General features: G+C 41.7%; 1 protein-coding gene across 8 annotated transcripts in view; it reads left to right on the plus strand.

The window, feature by feature from the left end:
• pdlim5a (PDZ and LIM domain 5a) overlaps positions 1–19,531 on the plus strand; it is a 107,164-nt gene that overhangs the window by 60,560 nt on the left and 27,073 nt on the right. For 4 of the 8 annotated variants that reach the window (XM_080765148.1, XM_080765146.1, XM_080765149.1 and 1 more), the window contains 4 exons: positions 6,882–6,921; positions 7,384–7,826; positions 14,264–14,436; positions 15,753–15,789. In XM_080765148.1, the coding sequence (XP_080621274.1) occupies positions 6,882–6,921; positions 7,384–7,826; positions 14,264–14,436; positions 15,753–15,789 (693 nt within the window). Of the gene's footprint in view, positions 1–6,881; positions 6,922–7,383; positions 7,827–10,113; positions 10,140–12,648; positions 12,670–12,938; positions 12,957–14,263; positions 14,437–15,752; positions 15,790–19,531 lie in introns of all 8 variants that reach the window. The other 4 variants (XM_080765152.1, XM_080765153.1, XM_080765150.1 and 1 more) reach the window with 4 other exon arrangements.

Raw genomic sequence — 19,531 nt, forward strand, 5'->3', positions numbered from 1 at the left:
GACTCGCGTAGCGAGGCCGTCACGCTGTTGTTGTATCAGGTCCGACGTACAGCAGGGCTTCCGTCGGCAGCGTGGATTGCGTCACGTAGAGTAGGGCCGTGGATCTCTAACCCGCACGTGCGAGGGACGCTAGAGAGGGCTAAGTTAGCGCCTGACGGCTGGAAACTTAGCTAACGTCTCGCGGAGCTAAGAGGCTAGCGGCTGCGTTCGCGGGAGCTAGCTAACCCAAGGGGCTAGCGAAACTGCGGAGGCTAGATAGAGCAGCGCTGGTTAGCTTGTAGCTGGGCAGGTGAGCTAGAGAAAAAAAAACTTCGGGCCTCGTTCTAATGCTTATCAGCTTATAGTAGTGCTACGTTGTGCAACAGTAGACTAAGGCTAAGCTAGCAGAACAAAGGGACGCAACGTGGCTAGCAAGGGGGAAACAAAGTTTCGGGGATAGCTAGCAAGAGGACAAACCACAAGCCGCCGTACGGCCCACTTGAGTTTTAATGTCCTTAAAATAACTTACTGGCTTTTAAAGCTGGAACGTCCGTGAGTGAGAGAAGGACACCAACGTAGGACTGCGAATTTCCGCGGCACAAGTTTGAAACCCGTCCTTTATGGAAAACAATTTTCAACAGTCGAAAAGGTGATTCTCTTGTTTAAGACGTGTATGCGTAGCACAGAAAGCGAGGAATGACGTTGCTCAGGGCGGACCTTGGGTTATATGCCCAGTGGGTGGGGACATAACCACGCCATGAGCGACAGTTCACGATCCAATGGAATTGTTCCGTGAGTGTATGTTAGGCTGTGTGCCTGCGCCATCTAGTGGCTTGGACCCCATATGACTCTCTCCGAGAGGTACTTAAGATAACACTTATTACTTTAAATAAATGTTGTCATAATTGTTGAGAAAATTACATATTTTGTATTTGTATTTTGTTACCCTTATTGGCCTTGGACCTTAGTGAAATGAATAAAATTATCAACAGAGAAATTTCGTCAAAATTCTGCTAAATATGACATAAATTAAACGCCATTGACATTGAAGGGAAAATGTATGTCATATGTAAACGAGCAAATCAGCTAATCAATCACAGGCAACAGGCATTCTGATTGGCCAGTATGAGATGATATCTGATGTATGATGACAAGAGCGCCCCTCACTTAACATGGGTGTGATTTTTCTTTAATGAAGTGATATGAGGTAGGAATGGAAATAATATGTCAAAATATTATATCACTATCTTTTCAGCAATTATCACAAAATAGTGATATTCATCATATCATTGTTATGTTTGTTTTCATATAATATATATAATCAATTTGTTTTATGCTAATACTTTGTAGATAGATCGATAGTAGCTCTGTTCCATTCCATACCTCTAATACGTGCAACACATTAGAGCTATGGACCAGAGCTAGATAGATAATATGTTGCTCATGGATGGATAGACAGGCTATCCGTTTTTATCCTGCTATCATGTTAGTGTGACATTCAGACAGTGCAGAGGCTGCTCGATGGTGAATTAGTATTGTAACATTCTCCTTGGCTTTGACTGACTGACTGATATTAATACGGTAATCCAGCCAGTTCGGTCATTCGCATTATCATTTACGCTGGGCACACGCTTTTGTAAGCAAACGCTAAACAAGGGTTGTTTTTGATAAACATCAATCCGTCCACTCCATGTGTGTGCGCGCGCGTGCGTGCACGGCTGCACGCTGTTTCACCCGCGTTTGGTTAAAAGTAAGATAGGCCTACGTTTAAACTTTGAACATTACAAACAAACTTTGCAAGCAATTCCTTCTGAATCTGTGCTATCATGCTAATGCTATGCTGCATGCCTTATCGCGCACCGGCGCACGGTCGCGCACTGTATTTTGTGTTCTCATCTGTGCGCTGTGCAAATTGCTAATAATAATTGCTGATAAATGTTGCGCAGGGGGGCCCTCAAAAATGATCGGCCCAGGGGCCCTTGAGAGGCTAATCCGTCCCTGGGGTCAGGTCTATGTATTATAGGGTGTAGGGGGTCAGGTCTATGTATTGTAGGGTGTAGGGGTCAGGTCTATGTATTGTAGGGTGTAGGGGTCATGTCTATGTATTGTAGGGTGTAGGGGGTCAGGTCTATGTATTGTAGGGTGTAGGGGTCAGGTCTATGTATTGTAGGGTGTAGGGGGTCAGGTCTGTGTATTGTAGGGTGTAGGGGTCAGGTCTATGTATTGTAGGGTGTAGGGGTCAGGTCTATGTATTGTAGGGTGTAGGGGTCAGGTCTATGTATTGTATGCTGTAGGGGTCAGGTCTATGTATTGTAGGGTGTAGGGGTCAGGTCTGTGTATTGTAGGGGTCAGGTCTGTGTATTGTAGGGTGTAGGGGTCAGGTCTGTGTATTGTAGGGTGTAGGGGTCAGGTCTATGTATTGTAGGGTGTAGGGGTCAGGTCTGTGTATTGTAGGGTGTAGGGGTCAGGTCTGTGTATTGTAGGGTGTAGGGGTCAGGTCTGTGTATTGTAGGGTGTAGGGGTCAGGTCTATGTATTGTAGGGTGTAGGGGTCAGGTCTGTGTATTGTAGGGTGTAGGGGTCAGGTCTGTGTATTGTAGGGTGTAGGGGTCAGGTCTGTGTATTGTAGGGTGTAGGGGTCAGGTCTGTGTATTGTAGGGTGTAGGGGTCAGGTCTGTGTATTGTAGGGTGTAGGGGTCAGGTCTGTGTATTGTAGGGTGTAGGGGTCAGGTCTGTGTATTGTAGGGTGTAGGGGTCAGGTCTGTGTATTGTAGGGTGTAGGGGGTCAGGTCTATGTATTGTAGGGTGTAGGGGTCAGGTCTGTGTATTGTAGGGTGTAGGGGTCAGGTCTGTGTATTGTAGGGTGTAGGGGGTCAGGTCTATGTATTGTAGGGTGTAGGGGTCAGGTCTATGTATTGTAGGGTGTAGGGGTCAGGTCTGTGTATTGTAGGGTGTAGGGGTCAGGTCTGTGTATTGTAGGGTGTAGGGGTCAGGTCTGTGTATTGTAGGGTGTAGGGGTCAGGTCTGTGTATTGTAGGGTGTAGGGGTCAGGTCTGTGTATTGTAGGGTGTAGGGGTCAGGTCTGTGTATTGTAGGGTGTAGGGGTCAGGTCTGTGTATTGTAGGGTGTAGGGGTCAGGTCTGTGTATTGTAGGGTGTAGGGGTCAGGTCTGTGTATTGTAGGGTGTAGGGGTCAGGTCTGTGTATTGTAGGGTGTAGGGGTCAGGTCTGTGTATTGTAGGGTGTAGGGGTCAGGTCTATGTATTGTAGGGTGTAGGGGTCAGGTCTGTGTATTGTAGGGTGTAGGGGTCAGGTCTGTGTATTGTAGGGTGTAGGGGTCAGGTCTGTGTATTGTAGGGTGTAGGGGTCAGGTCTGTGTATTGTAGGGTGTAGGGGTCAGGTCTGTGTATTGTAGGGTGTAGGGGTCAGGTCTGTGTATTGTAGGGTGTAGGGGTCAGGTCTGTGTATTGTAGGGTGTAGGGGTCAGGTCTGTGTATTGTAGGGTGTAGGGGTCAGGTCTGTGTATTGTAGGGTGTAGGGGTCAGGTCTGTGTATTGTAGGGTGTAGGGGTCAGGTCTGTGTATTGTAGGGTGTAGGGGTCAGGTCTGTGTATTGTAGGGTGTAGGGGTCAGGTCTGTGTATTGTAGGGTGTAGGGGTCAGGTCTGTGTATTGTAGGGTGTAGGGGTCAGGTCTGTGTATTGTAGGGTGTAGGGGTCAGGTCTGTGTATTGTAGGGTGTAGGGGTCAGGTCTGTGTATTGTAGGGTGTAGGGGTCAGGTCTGTGTATTGTAGGGTGTAGGGGTCAGGTCTGTGTATTGTAGGGTGTAGGGGTCAGGTCTATGTATTGTAGTAAGTAAGTAAGTAAATTTTATTTATAGAGCACCTTTCGAAACAAAGTTACAAAGTGCTGTACAACAGGTAAAATAATCATGTTAAAACAAGGGCACGAAACAAACAGTAGAAGGTAAAACATTAAAATGCAACAAATCAAGCAAAAAATATATATCATAAAATAAAGTGCTGGCGAAATAAATACGTTTTTAACAATCTCTTAAAACCGTCGACAGACTCTGCATTCTTCAGTTCAAGGGGCAGGGCATTCCACAAAGTGGGGGCGACCACTTCAAATGCGCGGTCACCCTTCGTTTTGAGTCTGGTTGTAGGGATAGACAGAAGGCCTTTATCGGAGGACCTGAGTGAACGTGTGTTAGGTTTAGCATGCAGTAATTCAGAGATGTAGATTGGAGCCAGTCCGTGTAATGCTTTGTATGTTATTAAGAGAATTAAGAGTATTGTAGGGTGTAGGGGTCAGGTCTATGTATTGTAGGGTGTAGGGGTCAGGTCTATGTATTGTAGGGTGTAGGGGTCAGGAATATGTATTGTAGGGTGTAGGGGTCAGGTCTATGTATTGTAGGGTGTAGGGGTCAGGTCTATGTATTGTAGGGTGTAGGGGTCAGGTCTATGTATTGTAGGGTGTAGGGGGTCAGGTCTATGTATTGTTGTGTGTAGGGGGTCAGGTCTGTGTATTGTAGGGTGTAGGGGCTCAGGTCTATGTATTGCAGCAGAGTTGTCAAGTGACTGCTTCAGTGCTTAGGGTAGCATTTCACACGTTGTCTCAAGTGGATAAATTCTATAGTAGAATGTTTTTATTCTTCTTATCCCCTTTCATCCTGTGCTTGCATGAACATGATGGTGATATCAGCTGGGACAGGGAAGGAAGCATTTATCTGGGTGCCACTGCACCTGTAGACAGACACAATTTTAGCTACTACAAGTTTGCCAGGTTGGGATTCAAGCAGGGGAGCGAGCCATGATCCTCCCAGTCAGAGGAGCTTTCTAGAATGTTGATGTGCTCCAGAATAGTGAGAGGTTGGTCTGAAAGGAATGTGTGGCTGCTGGCATTTACTTGTCTTATGTTACAATTGGAGGTATTCTGTGTGGGAGTTTCTCTATTCAATTGAGTTGTGATATAGAATACTGAACAGCCATCTCTGCTATCTCGCACACAGACTTGTAAAATCTAACCAACAGTGAAAAGATGACTCTGCATCATACAATTAACAGTGACCTTTGTATATTCCATTTCTGACATCCCGCTCTGTTCAGATTTCCATTGCTAACCAGCTCACACTACGGCATCAAAACAAACAAGTCTGTGCCATACTGTGAGAGAATTGTGTTTTAACGCTTATCATTTGTGTTTCCACTGCAGTGGGAACTGGAACTCCCTTTGAAAAACTAGTGACATCAATGTAGTTTTAGTCGTGGGACCACAGTATTTATCTATCTATAAATTGCAGAAACATCTACTGTATCTGAATCAGAATCTATATTATATTGTCACATCACAGGTGGCGGGCCGTTCTGGAAAATTTGGGGCAGGGGTTTATCATTGGCATCCAGGGAGTATGTGTGCAAAATCTGGCATCGACCAGGTTAATGGTGCCGGAGATTAGCTGTACACAGACGGACGGACGGACACATGGACGGACACACGGACGGAGTGCAAAACATACTCTCTCCCCAGGCCTTCGGCCTGGTGGAGACAATTATAGCTAAAAAAAAGTGGATTTGGATCAGCAGTAGTACAAATCATACACGCAGTTGGAGCAGCCTTTTGTGTTGACTTATTTAGTGATTTCCAATAGCAGAGCCTAACACCTATACTTTACATCATTATTCCCCTCAACCGGATCGGTTTGGCTATGTTGATGCATACAATGGTTAAGCAACCGTGCCAACGGACCATCTGTTAAAGTGTTCTGTGCGAGGGAGAGACAAACCGTGCACAAATGAAAATGTTATTGGAGTTGTATCACCATTTCATGGTGCAGAGGAAAAGCCTATTCAAAACAGGTGGCCTGCTATCAGCAAAAAAAGACCACAGAATCCCTTTATTGAGCAATAAGAATAAAGAATTAAACAAAATTAAACCAAGCTGTGTAATAATTTAACGTGTGCATACTCTCTGTATGTGCAGACCAGTGCAGATCTTGAACATCAGTCATTATGACCAAATTAGGGTTATAATCAGGTTTTAAATCGTATAGTTTGCATAATGTGCCTGGGAACTGTTTCTTTTGGCATGTTTCTTTATTTCCTCACATGAAACTTAGCAGTCTAGTTGAAATGAGTTTGTAGCAACAGCAAACCACTTTTGTAAACATAATGATAAATGTAAGATTTTTCATCCTGCAGATCGCATCCACTAAGAACACTGAATTTGGGGGTGGTTCTAAATGGTTACTGTTATGGTTGGTGTTTCGTGTTATTTCTTTAGTAGTTTTAAGTGGAAATTAGCAGGCAGGTCCATCTCATGACTGTTAGAGAAGCTCAACACGCCATCAAACAGCATTCCAAGAGTATCAGATAGATTTAGTTTTATAGACTAAAAACAGCTGGCTTTTCACGCACGCACGCACGCACGCACGCACGCACGCACGCACGCACGCACGCACGCACGCACGCACACACACACACACACACACACACACACACACACACACAGTTCCGGCAACTCAAGTTTCGTAGTGAGACACAAACATTTTGGATGGTGTCATAGCCGATGACAGCAACCTCAACACTTGGCTCTGGAATCTGGAATCTGTATTCAGAGTTCAAGTTTAAACTTTCTCCTGGTAATTCACCATAACCACCACTCCTTCTGCAACCTCAGAAACTATACAGTATGATATGATCTTAGCAAAGGAGAATGCCTCTGAGGTGACTTTCATTCATTTTGCCAACAGCAAGTGAGCGGATGGGCACTTAAGTGCATAATAATAGCAACTATTAAATGTTCATATATCAAATACCGACCTTTTGAAATGAATGAATTCAATTCATATGAAGTACTAGTTATGCAACTATCTCATGTCCTTTCTCTCTGTCTTTCTTTCTCCAGGGCTCCCAGTGTTCCTAAGCCACCTCCTGTAGCGCCCAAGGTACAGTATAGTATGATGTCACTGAAGAGAAAGCATAACTGTACAGCAAAACTACTATATTATATAAGTATATGAAGTAAATACCGGTAGTTTTACATTTAACATTTGTGCTTGATTGCTGGTAGATTGATTATCTATCTTTAATTGTTTATTTTGCCCTTTTGAAATGATGCTATACTACATACTGTACCTCTGTGTTGCATGGAAAACTCATTGTCATTATCCTTTCTGAGATAAAAAGGTGAAAACAATGATGCTTCTGTGGAATAGTCTAGTATTACATTTTTTTATAATGTTGTATTATGTTATGTTACTGAATAAATCTTATCTCTTAATTTAGTTCAAAGTCTTAATTTAGCAATTGCAACATACTTATTTTAACGACCAACAAAAATCCTAAGAGGCATCTGCGTTGTGATTGTGTATGTGTGTGTATTTTGCATGCTGTTTCTACACTGATAGGGTGACACATCATCAAACATCATAAAGCCAGTGGCTCTCACCCATCCCCCTCCCCCACCCCACCATCCCCCACCCCTCTCCTCCATCAACCCCACTGTACCGTTCAACAAGCCTCCCAAACCGTATGGAGGCTGTGGGACGGCGTGTGACTACCCGCCGTCGCGGTCCCCGTTCACCGCCTCCATCCCTTCGCCATCCTCCGCCTTCACTCCCGCCTCCGTCTCCCGTACGACCCCTTCCCCTGGTTCTCACCCCTCCTTCTCCACCTCCTCCTCCTCCCCCCCTGGCCCTGTGGCGCCCCAGCCGTCGGTCTATAACACGCCAATCAACCTCTACTCCAATGAAAATGCATGTGAGGTGGCCATGGGGCAGAGGCGGGGCCTGTTGGAGAGTCAGGGCCTGTTGGAGAGTCAGGGCGGAGCCTTGCCACCGCAATTCAATGGGTGAGTGGCCGACACTTTAATCACAAATTAATCACTTTCTGGTGCGTCATTGATCAATGACTTTCTCTGTATTGATGATTGGGGGAAAAATTATACTACTTGTCTGGAACAGACATGCTTGCCCACACTTTTCTTTTTTATTGGATTGCATTTTTAAAGCGCTTTTGTATGCACTACATGCCTACTTAAAGTGCTTACAATGGTCCATTCATTCATACATTGGGAATTTGGAAGGTGAAGTGACGAACAGTCATGCCAGCGTCCTCACTTCCCACATTCACACACCAATGGTGGCAACCACTGGATTCACTGGGTTCAGTGTCTTGCCTAAGGACACTTTGTCATGTAGACAGGAGGAGCCGGGATTTTAACCACCGACCCATGGATCATTGGACGACCTGCTCTACCTCCTGAGCCACAGCTGCAGGCAGTGGGCAGTCAAAACCTGTCTTAGCATTTGCCATACATTCCCTCAGGTTTATACTGTTATAGCACTGCAAATATGATGGAAATGCAATGAGGCAGGTTATGTGGTAATGCCACATGATACAGAACAAGACTGGCTCTTATAAGGAGGGAAACGAGACTGCAATTACAATTGCATTGCATTCGCCACTTCCAACCTTTCAGTATTATTGGCTCTTTCCACTAAAATAACATCAGCATGTCCTGTGAAAATGTACTGTAGGAGTCGTAGTGTAGTAAAAGTCAATCAATGAATGAATTTCTATAACTTACTTTTACTGCATATGCTATAATTTGTAGTGGACAGTGGCAGTAGACAGACACACATTAACTGTAGTTGTTGTCATCTTCACCTCATGTGTCCATTGGTCTCTTTCCCTCACGCCAATGTTGACTTTTCTGCTTCCTTTATGCTATGCTTGATCCTTGAACCTTGAATGCTGTTTTTCACATTCTCTCTCTCTTGCGTTTGCCCTCCATTATAGTAATCTCATCTCGACTGTGTTATCTTTCACTTTCCCGACCCCAAAACCCTCTCTCTTTCATTTGACCCCCCCGACTGGTGTAGCTGATGCCATGACTAAGCTGTGTATATTTAGCTTGTATTGGGTCTGTAACTTTAGATGTCTGGGGATCAGTGTGCATTAGGTAGTCGTTCAGTAAGGCTAAGGTTAGCTTTGGATCTATTTAAATTTACAAGGGTATTCTGCATCTGAACAGAAAGTCAGTTAGTCTGTGATGGTCTTAGCTTTTCATCTGTAGATTTATGAGGGTATATCCAGTCTAAATGCTGCAGTAGCTCTTCTCAGACCAGACCAGACATCACAGATTAGTCATCATTCAGACACAAATCTGAGCAAAATGTACGCACATTTTTGCACTTAAGTAGATCCATCCATGGGTCACTTGGGCGATCCTCCTTACCTGTTTTTCTTCTCATCTCTGACAGACTGTCAAAGGTCTTTGCAATATGTCTTTTTGTGACATCAGGTCAAGAGGGTGCTATATGACTGAGTCATAACGTCTAGCATTCAAGACTTTCTACTGAGAGAATTAATTGACGTTATAAGTATTTGTTTCCTGTTTTCGTTTATACTGAGCTTGGGTGAGTTTGCCAGGTGGACCTCTTCCACTGATTCCTGACATCAATAGTGAGTATAGTTTGGGAAATGTGGGGGCGGGGAGGATTTAGCTCTTCAAACACCGATTTCCAAAATGTATGTAACATATTTGTAGTGTATGCGAATGCCAAATTATAACATAGGTACTGTTTTTTTGTTGCCTTGTCTTGCTTCCATAAACAAATTATTATGTAAATTCCTATGTGCGCTTTAATGTGTTAGCCTATATTGTTGGCTATTAACTCATTTTCTTCTGGGAATTAAGGTCAATGTATATGCTTGGAGTGTCGAGTGATGCATCGTTCCAAGCATAAATTGACCTTTAAGTATTGTAATAGAAGCACATTTCCCATTTGCACCCTGTCTTTCTTACAGTGGAATTTATGTGAGTGTAAGTCCTTCCCAGCATCAGTCAATATATGTATTTATTTGTATTGCTACAGGTGTGCATGTGTATTCATAGTTGCACGTTGCATGCATGTGTGAGCTGTGTGTAGTGAGCTTCTTTTCAAAGGGGTCATTTTTATCAATGTTCTCAAAGCTTAGATTTATCTTTTATCCTGAAAAACTTTGTGCTCTCTTTTTTCTTCTCATTAAGGCTTTTTGTACAAGAGTTTTGAACAATGGAAGTCAGTGTTTCTCTCTCTCTCTCTCTCTCTCGTCCCCTCTTGCTCTAAATATCTTCTCTCATTGCTCTGCAGACACATGCAACTCTTGGAGTCACAAAGTTAGTGTCTCAAGCATGTCTGATTGTTTCTGTGTGGAGTATGTCATGGCCACAGTAGCTCCTATCTGCATGCATTTGCTTCTGAATGAATTACTAGAAAGCTAAGCATTAATGGATTATTAGTTAACTGCCAAGCAATGCAACATTATGATTATTAGGCTGTCCGTCTGCTTGTCTGCAACTATGTAATTAATACATTGGTTGGCCGGTTGGCCTAATAACAAACTAGCCAATTACAGAATTGTTGTGCCTAAGATCTATAGGATACCATACTTATCAATAATAATCAACTTAATGGACAGTTGGCAGAACAATCGTCCCTATGGAATGTGGTCTGTCCTTATAATCCATCTTTCTGAGTCATGATTTGCAGGGCTGTACAGTAGTATTTCACTCACATTTGCCCCTAAAGATAGAAGCTGGCAAACCAGAAACAACAGTGTGCTAGTAAAGATTATAACCTACTGTACTGTACTGTAATCCTATCTGTACAAAATAAAACGTAATCAAATAAACCAGACCATTACTGTAGGTGATTTTATGAATCCTTCTTTTTAGGAAGGTTTGCTAATGCGAATTATATGCCCATATTGCTAATTCATAATAGCAATAGGTTTCAAGGTCGATGAGATGTCCCTGATCCTATCATAATGTAATAACCCGATTTCAGGCACACAGCAACACACGTGTGTGAGGTCAGCTACCATACAATCAATAATGTTGTCGTCTCTGTGTGTGTGTGTGTGTGTGTGTGTGTATGTGTGTGCATGAGAGCGTGTGTGCATGCATGTCATAATTTATGTAGCTGGAGCTGTATTGTGTACAAATGCTGAGGCAGCATGTACATTACAGATCACCTACTAACTGGTCCCACAAGACAGGCTGACACATACACACTGACTAACCGAGACACACAGAGAAGCACACACATGCGCACGCAGAACGGACACGCGCATGCATGCAAATTGACATATAAATATGAAATACTTATAAACCAAACTCACACATAGTTGGGACACTCCCACTGCCACATAGCTCCTGGGTGGTGACATGAACGTGTGTGTGTGTGTGTGTGTGTGTGTGTGTGTGTGTGTGTGTGTGTGAGTATTGATTTATTTACAGCAATACATGATAGCCTATTCGTAAACCAATCCTTTCAATAGTTTAGGTGTGCATGCATGTGTGCGTGTGTGCATGTGTCATTACCCTAACAGTCTTACAGTTCTTCCTACAAAGTCCCCTTTGTTAAAATGTGTGTGTGTGTGTGTGTGTGTGTGTGTGTGTGTGTGTGTGTGTGTGTGTGTGTGTGTGTGTGTGTGTGTGTGTGTGTGTGTGTGTGTGTGTGTGTGTGTGTGTGTGTGTGTGTGTGTGTGTGTGTTTATGAGAGAGATGGTGTATGTGTGTGTATTTATACAGTAGTGGTGTATGTGTGTGTGTATTTATACAGTAGTGGGGTACAGTATGTTTGTGTATTTATACAGTAGTGGTGTATGTGTGTGTATTTATACAGTAGTGGGGTACAGTATGTTTGTGTATTTATACAGTAGTGGGGTATATGTGTGTGTATTTATACAGTAGTGGGGTATATGTGTGTGTATTTATACAGTAGTGGGGTATATGTGTGTGTATTTATACAGTAGTGGTGTATGTGTGTGTGTATTTATACAGTAGTGGTGTATGTGTGTGTGTATTTATACAGTAGTGGTGTATGTGTGTGTGTATTTATACAGTAGTGGTGTATGTGTGTGTGTATTTATACAGTAGTGGTGTATGTGTGTGTGTATTTATACAGTAGTGGTGTATGTGTGTGTGTATTTATACAGTAGTGGTGTATGTGTGTGTGTATTTATACAGTAGTGGGGTATATGTGTGTGTATTTATACAGTAGTGGGGTATATGTGTGTGTGTATTTATACAGTAGTGGTGTATGTGTGTGTGTATTTATACAGTAGTGGTGTATGTGTGTGTGTATTTATACAGTAGTGGGGTATATGTGTGTGTATTTATACAGTAGTGGGGTATATGTTTGTGTATTTATACAGTAGTGGGGTATATGTTTGTGTATTTATACAGTAGTGGTGTATGTGTGTGTGTATTTATACAGTAGTGGGGTATATGTGTGTACTGTGCATTTGCATTTATTGTTAGCTTATTTTCATTGGTTTTGTCCCAACAATGCACGCACATGCTCGACTGAAATGATAGGTTAGTCAACAGACAAGACTTTGACATATCCATAACAATCTCTAAAATTCAAAACATTTCCATCAGTCTTCATATCTGGTCAGCTCATGTTTCTCTCATGAACTGTAGAAGCCTTGAGAAAGGTAGTGAGCTCCCCCTTGTGGCCAAACATTGAACTGGTCTTGGATGGTTACTTTACAGGCAGTAGTTTTTTCTCACCTAGTTTGTGACATAATTATGTTTATTATGCGTATTATATATTTTCCCTGCATCAAACCTTTATATCTCTACCTCTTCCTTCTCCTCTTCTTTACTTCCCCTTCAGTGGACCTCATAGTATTCTGAAGTAAGTGTTTTTCACACATTTCTGGTATGACTTGATGTTTTCCCATTTCTTTCTGTAGTCTTCACTTATCTCTCTGTCTGTCTCTGTCTGTCTCTCTCTCTCTCTCTCTGTCTCTCTCTGTCTCTGTCTCTCTCTCTCTCTCTCTCTCTCTCTCTCTCTCTCTCTCTCTCTCTCTCTCTCTCTCTCTCTCTCTCTCTCTCTCTCTCTCTCTCTCTCTCTCTCTCTCTCTCTCTCTCTCTCTCTCTCTCTTTCCTTCATTTGTTTACTAGAAAACCCCCACCACCCAGGTAACACTGCTGTTTATAACAGACCTGTCAGTTATGGATAACACAGTGTGGTGTGATGTTGACTGGACTAACACTCATCATCACATCCCTTCTAAACATGAGATAATCTAACAAATTGAATTCTGGAAAGCTGTTTATATTAAAACCTTGATTTAAAGTAACCCTCTAAAACACTAATCTGTTTATCTTGGGCTTGCCTCACATCATCACTATCGCCTTCCTGTTGTTTTTAATGAGAAGAGATACTAAAATAATCGCAAAAAAACCTGAATGACTACCTATTTGGTTGTCATATGCTCATTTCTAATGATCGTTTCTCAAAACATTCTAACGTGTAAATATCTTCTAAAAGTGCCAATAGTCTGGTATTAACTTAATTAGCCAAACCATTACAGGTACCGTATAATGCCTCCAGGGCCGACCAGGCATCTTTATTGGGCCCCCTCCATTTTTCACTCTGCACAAAATATCTTTAAGAAAATACATTCATGCTCACAGTGCCATTTTCTCCACTGTTCAAGCCCATACATTGAACTTAGATTTAGACGTAACAGTGGAGATCTCTCATCATCTGATTACGCGAGACTATAGCGTCCTCAATCTGGGCATGTCATAGCCTAATATGAAAACATTTTGGGAAAATACGCAAACATTTGTAGAAAATATAGATCACGGTGCATGTGAGCTAGTAGATTTTCATTTTCTTTTGTCAAATAGGTTGTAAATTGTTACACAAACATTATGACATGATGAAATACATTATTCTTTTATAGAAAACAAAAAAAAGAAAACCCTCAATCCTAGTGAAAGCCAGTCTGAAAAGGTATCCTGTCTATTAATTGTTTCTACTCAAGTGGACAAGGGGGCAGCCAAACCTTATCAAATTGGCCCCTTATTCTCTCAAGATGAAGTGTATACATTTAGCCAATGCTTAAATGCAGGAGCCGCCTCCTTTTTCCAGTGCGTCAAAATTAGTTTTTTTGCTGTAATCAGACCATATGAGAGGAGTTGTTTCTGTGCTCTCGTCAACATAGGCATGGAATCTGACAAACCCAGAATAATTAGTACAGGATCAGGGTCAATATGAATAATCAAAATATCAGAGAGTGTTTCAAATATCTTAATCCAATAAGCTTTTTTACATTGGATAATTTTGCTACATTTGTCATACAACAAAGTAGGGCATTCATTTAGGCTGCAGGAAAAGAAAACAAATAAAAGTTGAAATATGCTGATTTGTTATGGAGGTGTTCAGAAGTTAAGTTTCCTGTATACTGAAATGCCTGCCCTGCCTTGTCCTTTTCCAGGGTTCCCAGGAAGCACGTGACGGAAACAGACATCCACTTCTATCATGTGCCCTCTCACGGTGACGCCAGCAGGAAGCGCATCATGGAAGACACAGAAGACTGGCGCCCACGCAGCGGCACCACCCAGTCCAGATCCTTTCGAATTCTGGCTCAGATCACGGGCACTGAGAACCGTGAGTACATTTATACACTGCATATACTGTACATATGCATGCATAATGGCTTGTTAAATCCCAGAAGCAAGTCATGGAGAAACGTGGTTTACAGATACAGTATGGTTACATAAACTCAGTGGTTCTCAATGTGGCGTCCAGGGACCCCCAGGAGTCCTTGAGGGAATTGCATTTTATACTTCAGCTATTTGAACATAGGCAAACCGGGGGCGCGGATGGCAGAGTGGAGCCCCCAAATCACACCTTGGAGTGTCTATTTCAAACAAAGTGTTTTTTGACAGTAGGAATTGCCTGTCATAATTCGACCCCCCAGTATTCGGCTGTATTAAGATGTTGACATTCATTCATCAGCCAACACTCCCCATTCACAGGTAGTTAGATTTACATCAAAAGGGCATGTGAGCTCAAACCCACAATTCAACATTTTGGTTTTAAGATGTTGATATTCATTTTGTATTCATCCTTGAGACCCCAAATCAAACCTTGAAAAGCATGAGTTTCTATTTCAAGTGTTTTTTGACCCCCCAGTATTCGGCTGTATTAGGATGTTGACATTCATTCATCAGCCAACACTCCCCACTCAGGCCCCTTTTCCACTGGGGTTGAACCGGTTCCGTTCTATTTTCCCACCTAATTTTAAACCAAATGAATTGGTTCAGATTCCTAAAAGTTGGTTCAGAACTGGATAGCATAATTATAGACAAGCAATTTTAGGTTAAACAACACTAGAATCCCAAAGGTCACTGGCAGATATAAAGGCAGGAGTCATGTAATGAAAACAGAGTTGGAGATGAGTATCATGTTATGTTGGAATGTACTGTAAGAATACTAGCATTATGAACTTTAGGCAAAAATACCTGTCAAATTTACTTTATAAACCGTCCGTTCAAATTAATTTCATTACTAAAATCTGAAAAACAAAAAGTAATCTACAAAGTGGGTGCTTTTCTGATACTACTGTATTACTGTGTATTGTATTGATACTACTGTAATACTGTGTATTGTATTGTATACTTTTTATCGTACACTATTTATGAATCTGTGCTCCATACCATGTGAACATGGTTGTGAGTTAAATAAATGATGATGAATATGAATGATAATGGAAAACAAAATAATCTTCTTCTTGCCCTGAAGTGGGAACCAAAGTGGGCGTCACTATTCAGGTTGGAATAAAAATAAAGAACGGAACCAGTTCTAGAACCAAAGTTATTTCGGTGGAAAAGTGGCCAATTATTCATTATAAATTTGCATACACATACGGCTCATACTAAAAAAGGCACTGATGCATGTTCCTATATTCTTCCCCCATGTAGCTCCAGAAGCAGAAACTGAGGATGGAAAGAAGGCAAAGTAAGTGCATAGAGAAGATATTTGTCTCTGATCATGTGGTCTTGATGAACTGTTATGTGCTGTGGTTGTGCCGTGTTGTAACCGTGGATACTGCTTTTGTGTGGAGTAACATTTCACTGATGCCTTAATCTTTCCCATCCACTGGCCTTGGGTTTTGTTCATTCCAATAACTACGTTGAATTGGTGATCCAAATACAGCACTGGGAAATATGAGTCTTAATCTTGGTGGTACAAGTCTGTACATTTTATGAAAAATCTGATCTAATTAGAACAAGCGTGGTATAATCAAACAAATCTAATAAGATGTAATTGATCTGACTGATCTAATCAGATCTACCAGGTCTATCTATTAAAAGCTGAAAATGAGACATTTGGCGTTTGAGTACATATGCTATAGTAAATGGAGCCTCATTCAAATGTTTGAAGCCTGATCTGGAATGCCTTCATGCAGTTACATTTGTAGCGTGTTTTCATCTGAGTTGTCTAAGCATCAACGCCCATGTACGTGTGTTGGCTTGTGCGGTCCTCATAGTCGCTTGTGTGTTTGGTTGTGGACGTGTTGATTCATATTGCAGTGCTCTGACAATCATGGCTGGATTGTGGTCTTGGCTCTATGTTGTGTGACCATTTGCTACCCATTACCTCCTGGTGGTGACACATTTGAGCAACATGTATCTGTGATCACTTGCCTAAACGTTTAGAGAGGCCATCCTTAGATCATTAACATGACGGCCATTTAGCTCAGGGTGTGAAGGAACTGGAGGAGCAAAATGGCCAACATGTGAATATGGTCAAGTGCTTGTGAGTGTTCACATTATGTTCTGGTGTGTGGTGTCTTGGCTGAATCGGTCATTTCAGAGCAGTGAGGATTACCTACAGTATTAGGTCATCATGATACTGTATGTGTTTTTTTTTTACATCCCATTTGTGACAAAAACATCTCATCTCTTGAACCTTGAATCTAATGCTCCGTCAGTCCGTCTTCATCAAGCTGTCCGTGTAGCATGGATCTGAACTACTCTTTTACCTCTCGTTTGGTCTCATCCTCTTTTCTTTCCCTCTCTTCTCCACTCCGTACTCATCTGTCCTGGCTGGCAGAGGTCAACACTCGGCCACCACTCGGCTGACGATCGGCCCCAAGTACCATGAACTCAGAGACTGGCACCATGGAGTGTCTGCTCGCACCCTCAATGTCCAGTAGAGAGAGAGAGAGGAGAGAGAGAGAAAAAGAGAGGGGGGGAGAGGGAGAGAGAGAGAGCTGAGTGTGAGAGAGAATGTGCATATGCAAAAATCTCAGTTGGTTTGTCCAAGGTTATTTGAAAATGTTGAGGTCGTAGGAATGAGAACATAATTAAGGGCTGGAAAGGAAGAAAGATAAAAAAAAGAACTGAGGCACGTGTGTGCGTGCGTGAATGCATCTATCATCAGAGATTGTCATGGTGAAGATGTTATACGGGAGTGGTTCCCATGGTGATGAGAAAAGGCTGACAGGACCCAACACACAAATAATGTACACGTTGAAACATGGAATGTGACAAGCACGGAGGCATTTGAACATAACTAAATTCAAATAAATACTGTATAGTATGTTATTATTATCATTACATTAGAAACCACACCTACTGTATTCACATACACATACACTTTATCTATAGTGCAGGCCCACATTCTGTCCTAGTGCAGTGTAGAAGTTACAATATCTCTGTATTCATGTCAACAGACCTGTACAATTACTATACACTTGCTTTCTCCTTGGGCTGACTTTGTTAGTGCAGCTTTGTTTGGTAGGCTGAATGTGAGAATAATTTGTATGGTAGTAAAATGGCGACGGACGCTGCTGCAGCAGTGCTCCACCCCAGAGAGAAAGTTTTTTAGGAAAATCCTGCAGTGTTAATTTAAGGTAGATATACCGTACATTAGAGTCTGGAGGTGTTTATATCGGCTGCTCGTGGGAATTTGGGGGAGCAAAGAAACAGGGTAATCTAAATGTGTCTATTAGAAATATAATTAAAAAAAAATCTGATTTCTTTCACTTGACAAGCAAGAAATTTGAGTTGGTATTGGAAATGCATTTTGAAGCTATTTATGGCTTGTTTACATCTGTGTGGATTGTAAACATTGGAGGAAAATGGACCTACTGTGCTTTATTTTTAAATTTTTACTGAAATCTTATCTGAAAATTGTGAAAGTCAGAAAGTCCAAACCATCTTTGCACACATGATAGCCTCCGATTGGGACTATAAAGTGGGCTATGGATTATACTGTATAGAGAAGCTCTTTTAGGGGGCATGTTGTTTCAGTTTGATGTTGTGCAATGGTGCAATCATTGACTGTATAATGAGATATGGTTTGTGAAGTAGGTTTTATTTTGCAACAAGGCATTTGAATTGTAAGATATTCTACTGTGCCTTTTACATGTATTGTATACCAAGGGTTTTGCTAAGTAATGCAAATTCTGATTATAATGCCTTTTTTATTAGTTTATATAGGCTCTTTTTGAATTAATACTCTGTTATTTCATACAGCTTGGAATCTACAGTAGTGGCTGAATTATCTCTTTATATATAGTAATGAAAACATTTGGAAGCCACATGATACAAACTATCAAAAATTGTATGATTATAGATGCTACACAAAGTAAAAAGAAACACGCACACACATACAGAAAGGCAACTATACTGTGCATGCAGCAATGGCTCAGTGTTTTCTTTCTTAGAACCTTTTTCATTGCTTCAAGTTTCTCTTCTACAGTATGTTTTGAGTAAAAACAAAACAAAAAGCATTATTCCGTATTGTTGCTAATAAAGTGATGAAGGTTTCTTCTTGTTCTCTTTTCTGGTGTCCCTTTTTATTTCATTCATTCTCTTTCCTACCTGCTTTCCTTGCATCCTTCATTTACTCCGTCCTTTCCTCCTTTTTGTGCTAGCTGCCCTACTGAACCTGAGACAAACAGTTGGGAAGCCAGGTATAGTCATAGCAAGGTATAGAGTGCTACAGGGAGGATTCTTTTGTAGACACTCCCGGAAGTTATTGCTGCCATGGGTTCCCACCACAGGCTTCCAATGGAAGTTCTGCATTGGATATTGGATAAATTACGCTCAGTAGCAAACTAATTAATCTGTTCACATGTTTTGTTTTGTTCAATTCAAATGTCCACAAATCACAGCATTATTTAGAAAGGTTGAGTCCCTTTCAAGTCTTGAACTATAGATAGTAAGTTACTATGTGCAGTTTGTGAGGAAAAGTGGCAAAGTTCTTACTGTACATGCATAGATAATCAACTGCTAGATTATCAACCACACTCTTCAAGAGTTCCACTTTCACTTCACCAGGCATTTCCTGATACTTAATTGTACACTACATTTGTTTATTTTTTTCTGTTTTGTGATTCATTTACTGTAATGCTGTGAGCTGTAATTCGTGTACTTTTGAGGGGAGAGACATGTCATGTCAATGCTTGCCTTAGGGGACAGCTTTTCATACAGTACAGTACCTCTCTACTCCCCCCACGCGCACCACACAGGAGGCACCAAGTGAAAACACAAACAGTATGCCACAAATAAACAATAGAAGAATGCGCTTTGGTTGACACATTTTGTCAAGAGTTTTGGTGACATTAAACTCGTGACAATTCCAGACATTAAAAGACAAAACGAGTACAGTAGTCTATAACATTACAAGGCCTACTCGAAGACAAAGTAGGGGACAGACAGCTACGCAAAATGTGATTACAAATTGATTC

Source organism: Protomyctophum bolini (genome assembly GCF_963924005.1).
Source record: "Protomyctophum bolini genome assembly, chromosome: 6".
Taxonomy (NCBI): Eukaryota; Metazoa; Chordata; class Actinopteri; order Myctophiformes; family Myctophidae; genus Protomyctophum; species Protomyctophum bolini.